The sequence below is a fragment of the Podarcis tiliguerta genome (genome assembly GCF_965153285.1).
Source record: "Podarcis tiliguerta genome assembly, chromosome: 3".
NCBI lineage: Eukaryota > Metazoa > Chordata > Lepidosauria > Squamata > Lacertidae > Podarcis > Podarcis tiliguerta.
In genome coordinates this window covers 107804970-107823144 of record NC_139536.1, presented here as the reverse complement: position 1 = coordinate 107823144, position 18175 = coordinate 107804970, and the positions used below count along the sequence as shown (strand labels likewise).

General features: G+C 45.7%; 1 protein-coding gene and 1 long non-coding RNA gene across 2 annotated transcripts in view; one reads left to right on the top strand and one right to left on the bottom strand.

Annotated features, from left to right (window-relative positions):
- Positions 1-9397, bottom strand: part of FGF18 (fibroblast growth factor 18) — a 223655-nt gene extending 214258 nt beyond the window's left edge. Inside the window, exon 1 of the mRNA XM_083431999.1 lies at positions 9184-9397. Within this exon, the coding sequence (XP_083288125.1) occupies positions 9184-9347 (164 nt within the window). The 5' untranslated portion in view covers positions 9348-9397. The remainder of the gene's footprint in view (positions 1-9183) is intronic.
- The window catches only part of LOC310673564, a 349698-nt gene that overhangs the window by 50319 nt on the left and 281204 nt on the right, over positions 1-18175 (top strand). The window lies entirely within an intron of this gene.

The following is an 18175-nucleotide window of genomic DNA, read 5'->3' as shown; positions in this document are numbered from 1 at the left end:
TCAATAAAGACCTTGATACTTTACTACCGGCTAGCGTTGGTCCTTGGTGAGCTGGGACCAGGAGCCAGCTCTGACAGTATGTAACCCGAGGTACCACTGTATTTGATATGATGCTGTTTTACTATGTCATTACGAAATCATTCTGGCAATGGTTGATTCTGAGATGCATTCCTTTTTGAGCGTGCCTTTTTGTGGAAAGGCTATGCACCAACAAAACTTTCCCTGCAGGGAATGCCTGACTAATTAGGGGCTTATTCAGAATGCCATAGTCAGAGTGGCAAAAAAGTCCAAAAAGGCTTTAAAGGAAAGGGCTTAGTAGGATACTGCTAAATAAAGGACCTCACTGTGGGAGATTTTATGCAGCCAAATATGACTGTACATAATTGCCAGTAAGAAAAGTTTAAGGACCACAGAATGGTCAATTCCTAGAGAAGGTACAGCTAGGTCACACACCCTTACCTTTGAAAAGGTAAAGGTAAAGGGACCCCTGACCATTAGGTCCAGTCGTGGCTGACTCTGGGGTTGCAGCGCTCATCTCGCTTTATTGGCCGAGGGAGCCGGCGTACAGCTCACCCCGTTGTTTGTTTCCTGTTCCCTTCATCTTCCTCCCTCCTTTTTGAACCATGTTTGAGACTCCAGGCCATACTCAGACCATGTGCTTGAAACTAATTCCTGCATTTTGTAACCAAGAATACTTTGCCTGTGTTTCTGCTGTAGCGTCGAACAATGCATGAGTGAGACCTGTGATGGAAAGCATTTAAACTTACCAAACTCACCAAATTCACACCGAGAGGGGTTGGGGCAGGGAAGAACTGTGAGCACTTAATACTGCGAAATGTAAAGGTCTAACAACCTATATTTTCTATGCCTTGGAAATGCGGCATAGATCTGTGTTTTAAACTCTGTTTTGGCTAAAGAGTGAGTCAAGTCCCCCACACTTTTTTGAACTCAGGCAGTAAGCTGTTTTTCCTTGTAGTTCCCCACACACATGGGACTTCAGGATAAACTCGGTCTTCCCCAGGTTATTTCCGAACCCACACTACAAAGTCTGCTGCTGCAATTGCTTTTTATATTTTATATTTTATTGCAAGCAGGGAAAACACCAGAAGGCAGCCAATTCTGCATGCAAAAATGAGTGATCTTTTCCAAAGAAAACTGTATGAAATATTCCATACAAGTAAAAAGGTAAAGGGACCCCTGACCGTTAGGTCCAGTCGTGACCGACTCTGGGGATGCGGCCCTCATCTCGCTTTATTGGCTGAGGGAGCTGGTGTACAGCTTCCGGGTCATGTGGCCAGCATGACTAAGCCGCTTCTGGCGAACCAGAGCAGAGCACAGAAACGCCATTTACCTTCCTGCTGGAGTGGTACCTATTTATCTACTTGCACTTTGACGTGCTTTCGAACTGCTAGGTTGCAGGAGCAGGGACCGAGCAACGGGAGCTCACCCTGTCGCGGGGATTCGAACCGCCGACCTTATGATCGGCAAATCCTAGGCTCAGTGGTTTAACCCACAGCGCCACCCACGTCCCGCCGCCACCCACGTCCATACAAGTGTAAGCCCTCAAATGCAGAAGGCACATGAGCCGCTAGCTTTGTTAAGGTTCAGACATGATAGGGGAGCATTCCTACAAACAGAAAAACATAGCATTTGACACTCATTAGAAGAGCTTGTGTAACATACTACCTAAAAGTCTGAGTGATGCATCAGGAAGTACAGGGTTGAAATATCTTCTCTGCCATGAACTCAGGCACTATTTGCAGGATATAATACTGTCTTACCTTACATGGCTGTTATAGCACTTAGAACATTTAAAATCACTATAGTGTTGTGTTGTAATTATAATAATTATTATTATTAGCAATGCTCACACTAAAAATATCACCCCTTTTGAAAAGACCAGGACGGTAAGAACTGAATTGACAAGCCGATCACACACAGGAGCTATTTCATTTGTTTGAGTCTGAAGGGCAATACTGAAGAGAGATATTTGAAAAATCTCTGCCATTGTTCTTTAAGTGGCTGAATGGAAACTAGCATTTCATGGATCCGAAGGAAAGCTTAATAATCCTAGGAATAGGAACGTCTTAAGATGCATCAAGTGAATGGCTAAATTTGACCCTGCAATAAAAGAGATGTGCTGGGAGAGCATTTTTATTTCTTTGCAAAAGAAAAAAGTATATGAAAGCAGCGCAGGAAAGTACTACTAAGTTTCTAGCAGATGAAATAGAAAAATGGCCTAATAACCTGCTTTCAAACTATTAGAGGCATTATTACAATCAAGCGGTATATACATTTTGCTAAATAAATCGTTCTGAGAAGTAGATGGGGGAGATCTAGCAGATGGCAAAATATCTTATTTGAGGCAAACTACTTTGTCTCAATAATAATAATAATAATTTATTATTTATACCCCGCCCATCTGGCTGAGTTTCCCCAGCCACTCTGGGCGGCTCCCAATCAAGTATTAAAAACAATACAGTGTTAAATATTAAAAACTTCCCTGAACAGGGCTGCCGTCAGATGTCTTTTAAAGATAGGATAGCTGCTTATTTCCTTCACATCCGAAGGGAGGGTGTTCCACAGGGTAGGCGCCACTCCTGAGAAGGCCCTCTGTCTGGTTCCCTGTAACCTCACTTCTCACAATGAGGGAACCGCCAGAAGGCCCTCAGCGCTGGACCTCAGTGTCCAGGCTGAACGATGGGGGTGGAGACGCTCCTTCAGGTATACAGGACTGAGGTCTCAAGGTTTCTCTGCTTAGAGAAAGTGGAATATCCCATTGTGTATCAGACTGATGCCTTCTCTATTCGCTTCTTAGCATCTGGTAAGGATGTGTCTCTTTCAACAATCTTTATTATTATTATTATTAAGGATTTTCTTGTTTTACAGAAGTAAGTATAATGCCTCGTATTTTTTTCTTTTCCATGTAACATTTTTACAAATCCGTTTCATTTGTTGAGGCATTAGGGGGAGAAGAAAAAAAAGAAAAAAGAAAGGGGGGTGGAGAGAGAGAAGATGGATGGGGGTGGGGTCGGGTGGCGGTGTTTCTATTATGTTTAATGTATGTAGAGTTTGGTGTCAGCGTTGCTTGTGTTGTTCACTTGTGTTCCTTTGGTGGTAAGAGTGGGGTTGGCCTAGGGTGTGATTGTTTGCTTGTGATTGGCTGTGGTGATCTTTGTTTTCGTGTGTGAGTGAGGTGGGTGGGTGTTTTGGATCAGGTTAGCCATATTGATTTGTATGCTGTTGGTGGATTATTGTCCTTGTCCTGTTGGGCTGTGTATGTGATAAAGGGGAGCCATACCGGGGTGAAGGCGTCTTCTTCTGTTTGTCCCCGTGTCAGTTTCAGTTTATTAGTTAATTTTTCTAGTAGGGCTGTTTCCCATACTATTTGGTACCATTGGTCCATACTTACTCCTGACAGGTCTCTCCAGTGTCTGGCTATGATGCTTCTGGCTGCTGAGAGTAGGTGGGTTATGAGTTCTTTGTGGTGTAAATGGGCATTGTTGTCTTGGAATTTCAACAATCTCTATCTGTATCTGTAGAGATTTTTGTTAGGTTTTAAACTGTTTTTCACATTTATAGTTTTTTAAAAAACTGTTTTTATATGCAATTGTCTTGTTATTTTAAACGTTCTTTATGACTGTGTAGACCCTTCTTGGGCAACTGTAGTGGACGTTAGGGCTGAGTGATGTATCAAAACATCGTCCAAAACCAGTTTGAAGTCCACATTGTGGTAACAGTTTCGTAATATTGGATGTGGCAAAGTATCGTGAATCACAATGTGTTCATGCGCTATGTAAAAAATTGTGATATGGGAAAAGCCACGAAGCAAGTCATCACATCCCTCCTGATTCCTGCTCTCCTTGTTGGTCTGTGCTATAAAATAACAGTTGTAACAATATGTTAAAGGTAAGTAAAAATGTATTTGTTTTACTAAGTAGTAGCAGTTGCCAGGACATTACCCTGTTCACCTCTACATAGTTACATACTTATTTCAGACATCATGATATACAGTGGAACCTTGGTTTACAGTGGAACCTTGGTTCTTAAACCAAAGCGTTCTTAAACCAAAGTGTGCTTTCCCATAGCAGCGGGGGACTCAGTTTACAAATGGAACACACTGAACAGAAAGCGAAACTTGTTCTGCTTCCAAGGCAAAGTTCACAAACCAAAACACCTACTTCCGGGTTTGAGGCGTCCTTAATCCAAGTTGTTCATAAGCTGTTCTTAAACCAAGGTACCACTGTATTGGTATATCATGATTTTTAGCTGATGATATATCATATCGTTGGAAAGCAGATATCGCCCATTCCTAGTGGACATCACTCACTGGCACAGAACTTCTTTAATTCTTCTTAATAACTGGGGAATGACCATAACTCAGTGACAGAGCACGTGTTCTGCATACAAAAAGAACTTGAGTTCAATTCTTGGCCTTTCTCAGCAGGGGTGCAAAAGACTCCTGTCCGAAATCCTGGACATTTGCTGCTAGCTACAAGTGGTGCTGTGGGTTAAACCACAGAGCCTAGGACTTGCTGATCAGAAGGTCGGCGGTTCGAATCCCCACGACGGGGTGAGCTCCCGTTGCTCGGTCCCTGCTTCTGCCAACCTAGCAGTTCGAAAGCACGTCAAAGTGCAAGTAGATAAATAGGTACCGCTCCGGCGGGAAGGTCAACGGCGTTTCCGTGCGCTGCTCTGGTTCGCCAGAAGCGGCTTAGTCATGCTGGCCACATGACCCGGAAGCTGTACGCCGGCTCCCTCGGACAATAAAGTGAGATGAGCGCCGCAACCCCAGAGTCGGCCACGACTGGACCTAATGATCAGGGGTCCCTTTACCTTTTAGTGTAGATAGACAATACTAGGTGAGCCAATGGTTCAACTCAGAAGGCAGCAGCCTTCCTATAATCAAGCATTCAGAAAGAAGACCGGCTAGCAGAAATCTCAGTTTCACTTGATTAACTCCACAGCTACTAGGAATGAACTCTCCCCCCGACAACTGTTCCCGCATCAAGAGGTTTGCAATGTCAATAGCTGGGTCTTGCCCTGTTGATCTGCATCATTCTCTCTGCGTGAGGACTGGCCACCTGCTACCTGGACCCATTCCTATTTTGGCTGATGAATTCCTGCCAAGAGAGGCCAGGATCTTTGCTGGCTGCGGCGAATGTCTCATTTGGCAAAGGAGAAGAGAGTGCTGGATGCAGATTTGAAGAAACAGATTTCACTTAAAAACAAAAACCCTGCCCTCACAGAGATATCTAGATCAGCAACCAACTTGCTGCCCGTCTGCCCTGTGATGTGATGGTAGACTTGTGATGTGTTAGAAATACACTATATTGCCTAATGCCAGTTAGAATAGATAAATAAAATGTGCAATGAACGTAGACTGTGTATGTATTAGAAGTAGGCTAGACAAGTTAAAACTGGAGAAATTTATAACATGCAAAACTGAGTTGGAGCAGCTTACAATATATATATTTTGGTTTGGGGATATTTTATGACATTCATTGATATATCAAGTTAGTAGCAACAGTAGGTGGGTTGCAGTTGTTGCATTCTGTGAATGGAAGGGCTCCTTCTCTGCTAACAAAAGGAGTCAGTCAAAGTCTGCCATTCCCTCCCCAACCACATCAATCACCAATCACCAGTGCTAAAGCAATGTTGTGTGGATGCCTGATGATCGTCTTCCAAAGCAACTACTCTATTCCGAACTTAAAAATGGAAAGCGTAATGCTGGTGGTCAACAAAAGAGGTTTAAAGACTGTCTCAAGGCAAATCTAAAAAAATGTAGTATAAACACCGACAACTGGGAAACACTGGCCAGCTGGAGAACAGCCTTTACCAAAGGTGTCATGGGTTTTGAAGACACTCAAACTCAGGACGCAAGGGAGAAACGTGCTAAGAGGAAGGCACACTTGGCAAATCCACACCGTGATCAACTCCTGCCCGGAAACCAATATCCCCACTGTGAAAGGACGTGTGGGTCCAGAATTGGCCTCCACAGTCATTTACGGACTCATTGTTAAAAACGTGTTTATGAAAGACAATCTAACTCAGTGACATAAAGGTAAAGGTAAAGGGACCCCTGACCATTAGGTCCAGTCGTGACCGACTCTGGGGTTGCGGTGCTCATCTCGCTTTATTGGCCGAGGGAGCCAGCATACAGCTTCCAGGTCATGTGGCCTGATGTTGGGAAAGATGGAGGGCACAAGGAGAAGGGGACGACAGAGGACGAGATGGTTGGATAGTGTTCTCGAAGCTACCAGCATGAGTTTCACCAATCTGCGGGAGGCAGTGGAAGACAGGAGTGCCTGGCGTGCTCTGGTCCATGGGGTTACGAAGAGTCGGACACGACTAAACGACCAAACAACAACAAGAAGAAGAATTTTGTGCCTGGGGCAACCGCCCTTGTGCCCCACCCCATGCTATGCCACTGGTAAAACCCCTTGGACAGCGTTTCCCAAACCCATCTCCGTTGGCTGAATCTAAGGCAGAGACTCCTGCAGCAAGAACAGGACTACCGCAGCTGCTGGAGGAGATGGCACCTCAGCAAGAAAGACACCATTATTTGCCACCTACTCTCAGTTTCACTCTTCCCACCATCTGCCTGATAAAAACTTCAGCTCAAAGCCCTGTAGGGCAATATTGCTAGAGCAAGCATTATATGGACACTTTAAAAATAGAATGGTCTCTGAGCCCCCACCTCAATCCAAGTAAAAGGCCTGAAGGCTCTTTAATTATTAACAGTTTGCTTTGCTTTCGCACTTTAGATTACAAGATCCTTAGAGGCAGGAAACACACCTTAAACTCAAAAGAAAGCCCTGATGGAAGAACCCCGTGAGCTAAGTGCACTGCCCCTTGCCCACCGCTTTGCAGAATAATCTCATCCAGTTTGTGTGCACAGCTCCTGGTTGTGATAATGGGGAGCGTCAGGGTAGACCAAACAGATCAGAAGAGACCGTACTGATCTGGGTTATGATCTGGAATCATAGAGTAGGAAGGGACCCCAAGGGCACAGCCCCCTACTATGCAGGAATCTCAACTAATATATTCAATAGACACACAAGACGTAACCAGCTGTAAAAAGGTAAAGGGACCCCTGACCATTAGGTCCAGTCGTGACCGACTCTGGGGTTGCGGCACTCATCTCGCTTTATTGGCCGAGGGAGCCGGCGTACAACTTCCGGGTCATGTGGCCAGCATGACTAAGCTGCTTCTGGCGAACCAGAGCAGCGCACGAAAACGCCGTTTACCTTCCCGCTGGAGCGGTACCTATTTATCTACTTGCACTTTGACATGCTTTCGAACTGCTAGGTTGGCAGGAGCAGGGACCGAGCAACGGGAGCTCACCCCGTCGCGGGGATTCGAACCACTGACCTTCTGATCAGCAAGTCCTAGGCTCTATGGTTTAACCCACAGCACCACCCGCGTCCCTACCAGCTGTACATTTGAATAAATAAGGTATACTGTTTATTCTCTAATCAGTTCGTGCATAAGGTCCATATATGTGTGTCTATTCCACCTGTCTGTTCATAGAGTCCAACAATCCACACGAAAGGTTGATACAGTTCCACAGAATCCTTTCACGGAGTCGTAAGACAAGGATTTCCAGAATATTAGCCTTGTTTCGCCGTCCTGGGCTTCATCAGTAGTACAAACTCTAGGTAATGCAAATAAATACAATATCGTAATCTCTCACATTTTTACAACAAAGATAATATAAAAACCATCAACAACCGTACATACCATATAAGATATCACAGGACAGTGGATCTTATAGCATAGTAATAGCTGGTGTAAGCAGCAGCTTTTACAAAGTAGAGTTATATGGACAAGCACAATATTGATTTGAGTAACAAGTGTTGGCAATCCACAGATACAAAATTTCTTTCTTAAAGTGACCCATATGATTAGAGAATGAACTGATCCCCTGGGTCGTCTGCTTTCTTCGTTGAACTTTATGAACTACTTCTGTTGAGATCTACAATTTAATACAATGAATAGTATACCTTATTTATTCAAACGTACAGCCGGTTGAATACGCGGGTGGCGCTGTGGGTAAAAGCCTCAGCGCCTAGGGCTTGCCGATTGAAAGGTCAGCGGTTCGAATCCCCGCGGTGGGGTGCGCTCCCGTCCTTCGGTCCCAGCGCCTGCCAACCTAGCAGTTCGAAAGCACTCCCGGGTGCAAGTAGATAATTAGGGACCACTTACTAGCGGGAAGGTAAACGGCGTTTCCGTGTGCGGCTCTGTCTCGCCAGAGCAGCGATGTCACGCTGGCCACGTGACCCGGAAGTGTCTCCGGACAGCGCTGGCCCCCGGCCTCTTGAGTGAGATGGGCGCACAACCCTAGAGTCTGTCAAGACTGGCCCGTACGGGCAGGGGTACCTTTACCTTTACCTTACAGCCGGTTAGGTCTTGTGTGTCTATTGAATATGTTTCACGTAACCAGAGGAATCTCAACTGAAGCATCCATGACAGTTGGCCAGCCAACCTCTGCTTAGAAACCTCCACGGAAGGAGAGGCCAGCACCTTCTGAAGGTGTCCGTTCCACAGCCCTGTCAAAAAGTTCTTCCTGGTGTTTAGTAGGAGTCCCCTCTCTTGTAACTTGAAGCCATTGGTTCGAGTCCTCCAGAGCAGGAGAAAGCAAGCTTGCTCCATCTTCCATGTGAGAGCTCTTGAGATATTTGAAGATGGCTATCGTATCTCCTCTCAGTCTTCTCTTTTCCAGGATAAACACACCCAATTCCTTCATCCTTTCCTCATAAGGCCTGGTTTCCAAACGCTTGATCATCTTCGTTGCCCTCCTCTGCACACATTCCAGCTTGCTAGCACCCTTCTTAAATTGTGGCACCCAAAATTGGACACAGTATTCCAGGTGTGGTCTGACCAAGGCAGAATAGAGTGGTACTATTACTTCCCTTGACAGTGGCGTTGTTCTCAAGCCATCTATTTAATATCCTTTGATTTGAGACTGCCCTGGCACCATCTGCTGATGACGCCAGCCTTCCCCAGTCTGATGCCCTCCAAATGTTTTGGACTCTAACTCCCATCAGCCCCAGAGAGCACGGCCAATGGACAGGGGCGATGGGGGTTGTTGTAGTCCAACAACATCTGGAGAGCTACCAGCCTTCCATCAGAGGAACGAAGAGGAATGAATGCCTCTCCCCACAAGATGATGCTCCCTGCCTGAAGGACAGGGGCTGCCCACTGTGGCCCATGCTAGCCACCTGAGGGAGAAAAACTGGCCACTGTGATCTCATGCTGATGCTGCCTATTTCACAGACTGGCCACTGTGTTCTCACACAGATGTGTCCAACCAGAAGGAGAGACACAGGCCATTGTGATGTCATGCTGATGCTGAAGGAGACAGAAACTGGCCAGTGTACCAGCCCACAACTGCCGTTCACCTGAATAACAAGGAGACACTGCCTGGCACGCCAGCACATTGCTCACCATGTTCATGAGAATTATGTCCTTTGCGCCTTGGACTAAACTGTGGTTTCTTAACTTGCTTTTAATCTCCTGTTCCTGCATATAAAGTTCCCTTACCAGAGGTCTATAATAACAAGGTAATGAATCAACCACATTTATTTGTACACAAAAGGTAGGGAAAGGTAAAAGGTAAAGGACCCCTGGATTGTTAAGTCCAGTCAAAGGCGACTATGGAGTTGTGGCACTCATCTCGCTTTCAGGCTGAGGGAGCCGGTGTTTGTCCACAGACACCTTTCTCTGTCATGTGGCCAGCAGGACTAAACTGCTTCTGACGCAATGGAACACCATGACAGAAACCAGAGCACACAGAAATGCCGTTTACCTTCCCACCACAGTGGTACCTATTTATCTACTTGCACTGGCATGCTTTCAAACTGCTAGGTTGGCAGGAGCTGGGACTGAGCAATGGGAGCTCACCCTGTCACGGGGATTCAAACCGCTGACCTTCTGATCAGCAAGCTCATGAGGCTCAGTAGTTTAGACCACAGTGCCACCCACATCCCTTTACTTTTCCGTGTGTGTGTGTGTGTGCCGCCCATTTGACTGGGTTGCCCCAGCCACTCTGGGTGGCTCCCAACAAAAAATAGTGAAAACACAATACAGCATCAAACACTATAAACTTCCCTGAACAAGACTGCCTTCAAGTGTCTTCTTAAAATCACATACTTAAAATCAGCTCTTTATCTGTTTAGAATCTGCTGGACGATGGAGGTGGAAGCCTTTTAGGGCTTTCAGCAAAACCCTTTGAATTGTGCTTGGAAACCTACTGGGAGCCAATGTAATTCTTTTAGGACCAGCGTTATATGGTCCTGGCAGCCACTCCCAGTCACCAGTCTAGCTGCCACATTCTGGATTAGTTGTAGTTTCCAAGTCACCTTCAAAGGTAGCCCAGCGTAGAACGCATTGCAGTCCAAGTGGGAGCTAACCAGAGCATTTGACACTCTGACGAGACGGGTAGGGTCTCAGCCTGTGTACCAGATGGAGCTGGTAGACAGATGCCCTGGACACAGAATTGACTCGTGCCTCTACACTAGTGATGGCCAAAACTTGGCCCTCCAGCTGTTTTGGGACTACAATTCCCATCATCCCTGACCACTGGTCCTGTTAGCCAGGGATGGTGGGAGTTGTAGTCCCAAAACAGCTGGAGGGCCAAGTTTGGCTCTACACATTGATGGCACACTCAGAAGACCCCCAACTAACTCAAGAAAGTCTTCAAACAGCCTTTTTGAGTTTCTATTCTATCTTACAAAGTAAGCACTAGGAAGAAATAAAAGCAGAACAAGACAGAGAATGGGAGGGGGGGGAGAGAGAGAGAGAAGCTAACACTAAAAGAAATGTTTGAAACAAGGAATGTAATATACACCGTATTTTCAGACGCAGCCCTAGTGCAATAACTTAAACAGCACAGATTACTACTTGGGGAAATAAAAGGAGCATAACTTTTAAACTTGAAAAAGCTCTCTTTGCTTGTTGTAATCAATCGCAATAATCCGTGACAGTGATTTAGATGAAGATCAACTTTACCTTTCTTTGCTGATGACACAGAACTAGAAGCAATAAAAACTTAAGTGCATTTGAATGCACACAGCTAATGGATTGGATGTGGCATATGCCAACATACAATGGCTGCGAAATGAATGGGATCAATCAAAAGAAGTTTGACATTCTGGAAGACCTGAGGATTCTACCTCCAGTTACCTAATGGCTAAGAGGCTTGGCAGAGGTTGGAGCTCTGCAATATTTCAGCAGCTTGCTTGCTGACCCCATAAAACGTATTACACACACAACCCTAACATGACCCTCGCAGTTGGCAGCTGCGGCGTTTAGCCAGCACAGGCGATGGAGATTGATATTCCCTTTCTAAATACTTCAGAGCAGAATGCTATCCAGGCCCATGTGTCTGATGCATGACTTTTGACAACATAACATACCACCCTGCCCAGATAATTGGACACCTCGGGGAACATGAAATTTGTTGGCAAATAGAAGGGCATTCAAAGGTCCAGCGCCGAGGGCCTTCTGGCGGTTCCCTCCCTGCGAGAAGCAAGGTTACAGGGAACGAGGCAGAGGGCCTTCTCAGTGGTGGCACCTGCCCCGTGGAATGCCCTCCCATCAGATGTCAAAGGAATATCATCATCACCATCATCATTTTTAATTTGTATACTGTCTTTCTATCTTACAATACTCAAGGCGGTTTACAAGCTGAAGAAACAAAAAATATACATCTTATAACAATCTAATGCAATGCAAAAATGTGATAATAAAACATAACTTTAAAATAGGCAACCTCCATCAAAAAAGTAACATTCAACAGTCATTAGAATAGTATAAAATAATATCAACATATAAAAGTTAAACAGAAATCCACTCAACAGTTGCAATAATATCTAAACCATATAAAACAATGGCAAGCCACAGTACATAAAACAATACAATACACATTGAGAAGCAGAGGGTGGGGCAAGGCAGGTGGAAGAAATAATTTGTTTGTTTGTGTGTTGTTGTTGTTGTTAGGAAGGCAATAGTAGAAGCCACATGATAATGCTGCAGATTAGAGCAGGATAGGGCCAGCGTCAGTGCTCAGCAACCTTGGACTGTGGCACCCCAATTAGCTTTATTTTAAAATTTCCTACCATGTGCCTGACATGGCATCGTTCTGGGACAGAGGTCACCCACCTTTGTAGGTCCATAGGCACATCTGGATTTTTGGGTGCTGCATGATGCCCTCCCCCAGGGAGGCATCAGCCGCCCCCAAGGAACAGAGAGGAAAACACATACCCGCACACTTTCCTATATTCAGTAGTCACAATTTGAGCATGTGTGACACTAAAATTTGGTGCCTCCCCCTGCCTCTCTCACTCCCTCCTACAGCACACACCAGGTATATATTTATTATTATTATTATTATTATTAGTTTGTGAACAGGGATTTTCAACTCTAACGAATAAAAAATCAGAAAAGAGAAAGGCTTCTTTATGCTGGTGAGATGAGAGTTTGTTTCAATCGGATTAGATCTAATATAAATGAGATCAGGGGATGCGGGTGGCACTGTGGTCTAAACCACAGAGCCTAGGGCTTGCCGATCAGAAGGTTGGCGGTTCAAATCCCCACGATGGGGTGAGCTCCTGTTGCTCGGTCCCTGCTTCTGCCTACCTAGCAGTTCGAAAGCACGTCAAAGTGCAAGTAGATAAATAGGTACCTCTCCAGTGGGAAGGTAAACGGCATTTCCATGCGCTGCTCTGGTTCGCCAGAAGCAGCTTAGTCATGCTGGCCACATGACTGGAAAAACTGTCTGCGGACAAACGCCGGCTCCCTCGGCCTATAGAGCAAGATGAGCACACAACCCCAGAGTCGTCCGTGACTGGACCTAACGGTCATGGGTACCTTTACCTTTAAATGAGATTATCCAGGAAAAGCAAGTTTACACCTTTCACTGAGTTTCAGTACATATGTAAAAGGCTCATTTATAGTTATATTTTGAGAATGGTTCGTGTTCTTATGTAGCTGCATTGTTTTATACTTTCTGGATGTCCCATGATCATAGTATAAAGTAGTTGTGTTCTTTGTTATAAATCAAGCACTGCTAGGAGTTGGCTCTTTTTGTTTTCCAATGTATTTCTTATCGGTGAAAAATAAATTGCATGTGGCACATGCAAATTTGTATTCTTAAAATGTGGCCCAGAGAGAAAAAATTGAGAACCACTGCCTTATAAGATGTACAGGAGGGTTCAGGTCTGCTTTGGGTTGTCCTAGGAAACCTTCTTTCTAGTCTGTGCTGGGCGATTGTGGTTGCCGATAGAGAAAAGCTCAGATGTCATCTTTAATCAGACCTTCTAATAGTGAACTCAGGCAGAGAGTGATGATGGATATAGAATCATAGAATCATAGAGTTGGAAGAGACCACAAGGGCCATCGAGTCCAACCCCCTGCCAAGCAGGAACCTATCTATCCAGAACAAAGCCACCGAGACGAAACGGCATTCTCAGAGAAATCTCAAAGTTTAAAGAAGTACAAAAATCTATAATTTTTTTAAGCATTCAAAAATATTTTAAAAATGAAACAGCCAGTGAGGAATGGAGCATATCACTTGGGCAAAAAAAGAAAATAAGAAGATGAGGGCTGCCTGACTAGAATCCCAAACAGGAGTTCACTGCAGAAGATTCACTGCAATATTTTGAACATAAATTGTTTTTTGCCTTTAGTTAATGGTCCCAGAAGATAAAGATTCTGGAATTGCTTCCTAGTCAAAAACACCAATTCCTAGTAAAAAATCAAATAAAATCCTTAATTAAAATTAAATATAAAATTAAATTCAAATAATTAAAGCAATCCTTCACGGGCCTGGCACACAGCACTCTCAGTGGCAGGCAGTTTTATGGCTCTGTTCCAGTTTTGGGTGCCTCATCGAACTCAGCCCAGCTAGAACCACCCTTCTGCTGATTCAGTGTTCCAGGTTGGGCTCCTTAGTCCTGATTGGTGAATAGGGAAGTCGTAAACCATCAGCAGGGGTCGCAAAAGACTGTCCCTCTGTTCCCAGTGCCATACGTTTTTATCCTCACTCGCTGGATCTAAAAAAATGTAGTATAAACACTGACAACTGGGAAACACTGGCCTGCGAGTGCTCCAGTAACAGCCTTGACCAAAGGTGTCATGGACTTTGAAGACACTCAAACTCAGGATGCAAGGGAGAAACGTGCTAAGAGGAAGGCACGCTTGGGAAATCCACACCGTGATCAACTCCCGCCCGGGAACCAATGTCTTCACTGTGGAAGGATGTGTGGATCGAGAACTGGCCTCCACAGTCACTTACAGACTCATTGTTAAAACCGTGTTAATGGAAGACAATCTTACTCTGCTACGAGTGATCACCAAAGAGAGAAGAAATATAAGTTTTTACCACCCATATGTGAGATGTGGTAGGTTCTGGCAGATGGGATCCTCATAACAGAAGGTCCTGGTTGCACGCGGGACCCAAGAGCTCACCTGACAGGGTTAAAATGGGGGGGAGGAGCAAGAAGTCCTGGCCGTTCCCCTGGGATCATGCCAGGTGATTTTAGCCAATACCCAGTGGGTGGCGTGATCCATGGGGCTTTAAAAAAAGCTGACTTACACCAACACAAAGATGTAGTAGTAGTAGTAAAGGTAAAGGGACCCCTGACCATTAGGTCCAGTCGTAGCCGACTCTGGGGTTGCGGCGCTCATCTGGCTTTATTGGCCGAGGGAGCCAGCGTACAGCTTCCAGGTCATGTGGCCAGCATGACTAAGCTGCTTCTGGCGAACCAGAGCAGCGCACAGAAACGCTGTTTACCTTCCCGCCGGAGCGGTACCTATCTATCTACTTGCACATTGACGTGCTTTCGAACTGCTAGGTTGGCAGGCGCAGGAACTGAGCAACGGGAGCTCACCCCATCGCGGGGATTCGAACCGCCGACCTTCCGATCGGCAAGCCTTAGGCCCTGTGGTTTAACCCACAGCGCCACCTGCGTCCCTAGTAGTAGTAGTAGTAGTAGTTTTGTCATTATCATTATTATTATCATCATCATAATTTTGTTTGTTTGTTTGTTTGTTTTGTATACCACCCTTTGTCTGCAAGTCTCAGGGCAGTTACAACATAAAATCAGAATATAAAAACACAAAAGACATAATCAAAAACAACCCAATAATCCCCCCCCCCCCATTTTGATCATTTTCTGGACTTTGTAAAGTTTGTCTCTCAAACAGAAGTTCCTTTCTAGCTTTCGAAGGTGTATTAGATATGTATGTGCGCTGAAAATGTACATGGATTTGATGCTCATTGTGACTATTGCGGCCTTGCCTAAAGAATCCTGAGAACTATAGTTTGGCAAATGACCGAAAGATCAGTGTTGCAGGTCTCTAGCCTACAGTTCTCTGGTTCCCTGAAAGTGAGAGGGGGAGTGGCTGATAAACTAGTTCCACGTCTTAGAAGTGGCCTCTATCCGGCCCGGAACTGAATAAAACTTTCTTTGCACTTTGCCCCACTGCAAACATTCAGCCTTCGTCTCTTTCTGATGGATCCTGGTAAGAAGAAGCTCGTCTGTGGCAAGTTCTCCTTTTAAGAGTGCAGGTTTTTTAAAGATGTTCAGAGTCGGAAGCATCCTGCCTGAGATGGATTGGGTGGCAGAGATCCAGCAATCGATGCCACAAAATAAATGCAGCTTATTGAAAGAGGCTTGGAGAGTTCAGGCCAGCAGAGAAGAGCTCACATTACAAATGACGGAAAGGCAAGACCCCTTGATATTGGTAAAGGACCCCGTTTTCACATGGAATGGGGGTGTGGGAAGAGAAGCTTGTAAATATTGGCCTGTATTTGGTGTTCCTTAGCTCCACCCTGCTGGGACGCGGGTGGCGCTGTGGGTTAAACCACAGAGCCTAGGACTTGCCGATCAGAAGGTCGGCGGTTCAAAACCCCACGATGGGGTGAGCTCCCGTTGCTCGGTCCCTGCTCCTGCCAACCTAGCAGTTCGAAAGCACATCAGTGCAAGTAGATAAATAGGTACCACTCCAGCGGGAAGGTAAACGGCGTTTCCGTGCGCTGCTCTGGTTCCCCAGAAGCAGCTTAGTCATGCTGGCCACATGACCCGGAAGCTGTACGCCAGCTCCCTTGGCCGATAAAGCGAGATGAGCGCCGCAACCCCAGAGTCAGTCACGACTGGACCTAATGGTCAGGGGTCCCTTTACCTTTTACATAGCTCCACCCTCCCTGCCACACACAAACACACTCAACTTGTAGCCTCAGTAGATTGGCAAATTCTAAGGGAAGAGCAATAATGTGTTTCCAAATAAATTTGTTGGAGAAGGTATGTTTTGCACACTGCATTGTTATGATGTGTGCACTTTTTGCACACAAACCTGAAATTCTCGCACGTAGTCCAACACTCCCACTCCGTCTTGTGGATCTTTCGTCATCAAGACCTGGATACGCTCCAGAGTTTGGCACCCAAAAAGTTAACGCAGAGGGCAGAGATAAATCAGAAGTAAACATTAGGCTATCAGTGGGAATTAGTGCATTGACTATAACAGAAAACAAACAAAATAAGAAAACAGTAGGCAAATGTCAGCTTCAGTTTAGGAGAGTTAAAATGAGTACAACGGTTATTCTTAGCAGCTTTCCTAGAAACACACAGTAAAACTACGATGTGGTCAGAGAAAGGGGAGTGAGAGTGTTGGATGAAGAGGTGAAGATTGTACCACATGGGTAGGCAAACTGAAGCTCGGGGGCCGGATCCAATTGCCTTCTAAATCCAGCCCACAGATGGGCCGGGAATCAGCGTGTTTTTTACATGAGTAGAATGTGTGCTTTTATTTAAAATGCATCTCTGGGTTATTTGTGGGGCCTGCCTGGTGTTTTTACCTGAGTAGAATGTGTCCTTTTATTTAAAATGCATCTCTTGGTTATTTGTGGGGCATAGGAATTCGTTCGTCATTATTTTTTTCCAAAATATAGTCCGGCCCCCCACAACGTCTGAGGGACAGTGGACCGGCCCCTGCTGAAAAAGTTTGCCGACCCCTGTTGTACCATAAAGGCAGGGAAATGAGGGAGGTTTGGGATGTGGGGCTTTGGGGAGTTTTCAGATTAAAATCAGAAGAAAGGTGGGAGGCTGAGATGAGTGAGAGTAGCAGGAGGTCGGCGGTTCGAATCCCCGCGGCGGGGTGCGCTCCCGTTGCTCGGTCCCAGCGCCTGCCAACCTAGCAGTTCGAAAGCACTCCCGGGTGCAAGTAGATAAATAGGGACCGCTTACTAGCGGGAAGGTAAACGGCGTTTCCGTGTGCGGCTCTGGCTCGCCAGAGCAGCGATGTCACGCTGGCCACGTGACCCGTAAGTGTCTCTGGACAGCGCTGGCCCCCGGCCTCTTGAGTGAGATGGGAGCACAACCCTAGAGTCTGTCAAGACTGGCCCGTACGGGCAGGGGTACCTTTACCTTTACCTTAGCAGGAGGCTGAGATTTTGGGTTGAGACAACTAAAGAGGAATCATAGAATCATAGAATCATAGAATCATAGAGTTGGAAGAGACCACAAGGGCCATCGAGTCCAACCCCCTGCCAAGCAGGAAACACCATCAGAGCACTCCTGACATATGGTTGTCAAGCCTCTGCTTAAAGACCTCCAAAGAAGGAGACTCCACCACACTCCTTGGCAGCAAATTCCACTGTCGAACAGCTCTTACTGTCAGGAAGTTCTTCCTAATGTTTAGGTGGAATCTTCTTTCTTGTAGTTTGTATCCATTGCTCCGTGTCCGCTTCTCTGGAGCAGCAGAAAACAACCTTTCTCCCTCCTCTATGTGACATCCTTTTATATATTTGAACATGGCTATCATATCACCCCTTAACCTCCTCTTCTCCAGGCTAAACATGCCCAGCTCCCTTAGCCGATCCTCATAAGGCATTGTTTCCAGGCCTTTGACCATTTTGGTTGCCCTCCTCTGTACACGTTCTAGTTTGTCAGTGTCCTTCTTGAACTGTGGTGCCCAGAACTGGACACAGTACTCCAGGTGAGGTCTGACCAGAGCAGAATACAGTGGCACTATAACTTCCCTTGATCTAGATGCTATACTCCTATTGATGCAGCCCAGAATTGCATTGGCTTTTTTAGCTGCCGCGTCACACTGTTGGCTCATGTTAAGTTTGTGGTCAACCAAGACTCCTAGATCCTTTTCACATGTACTG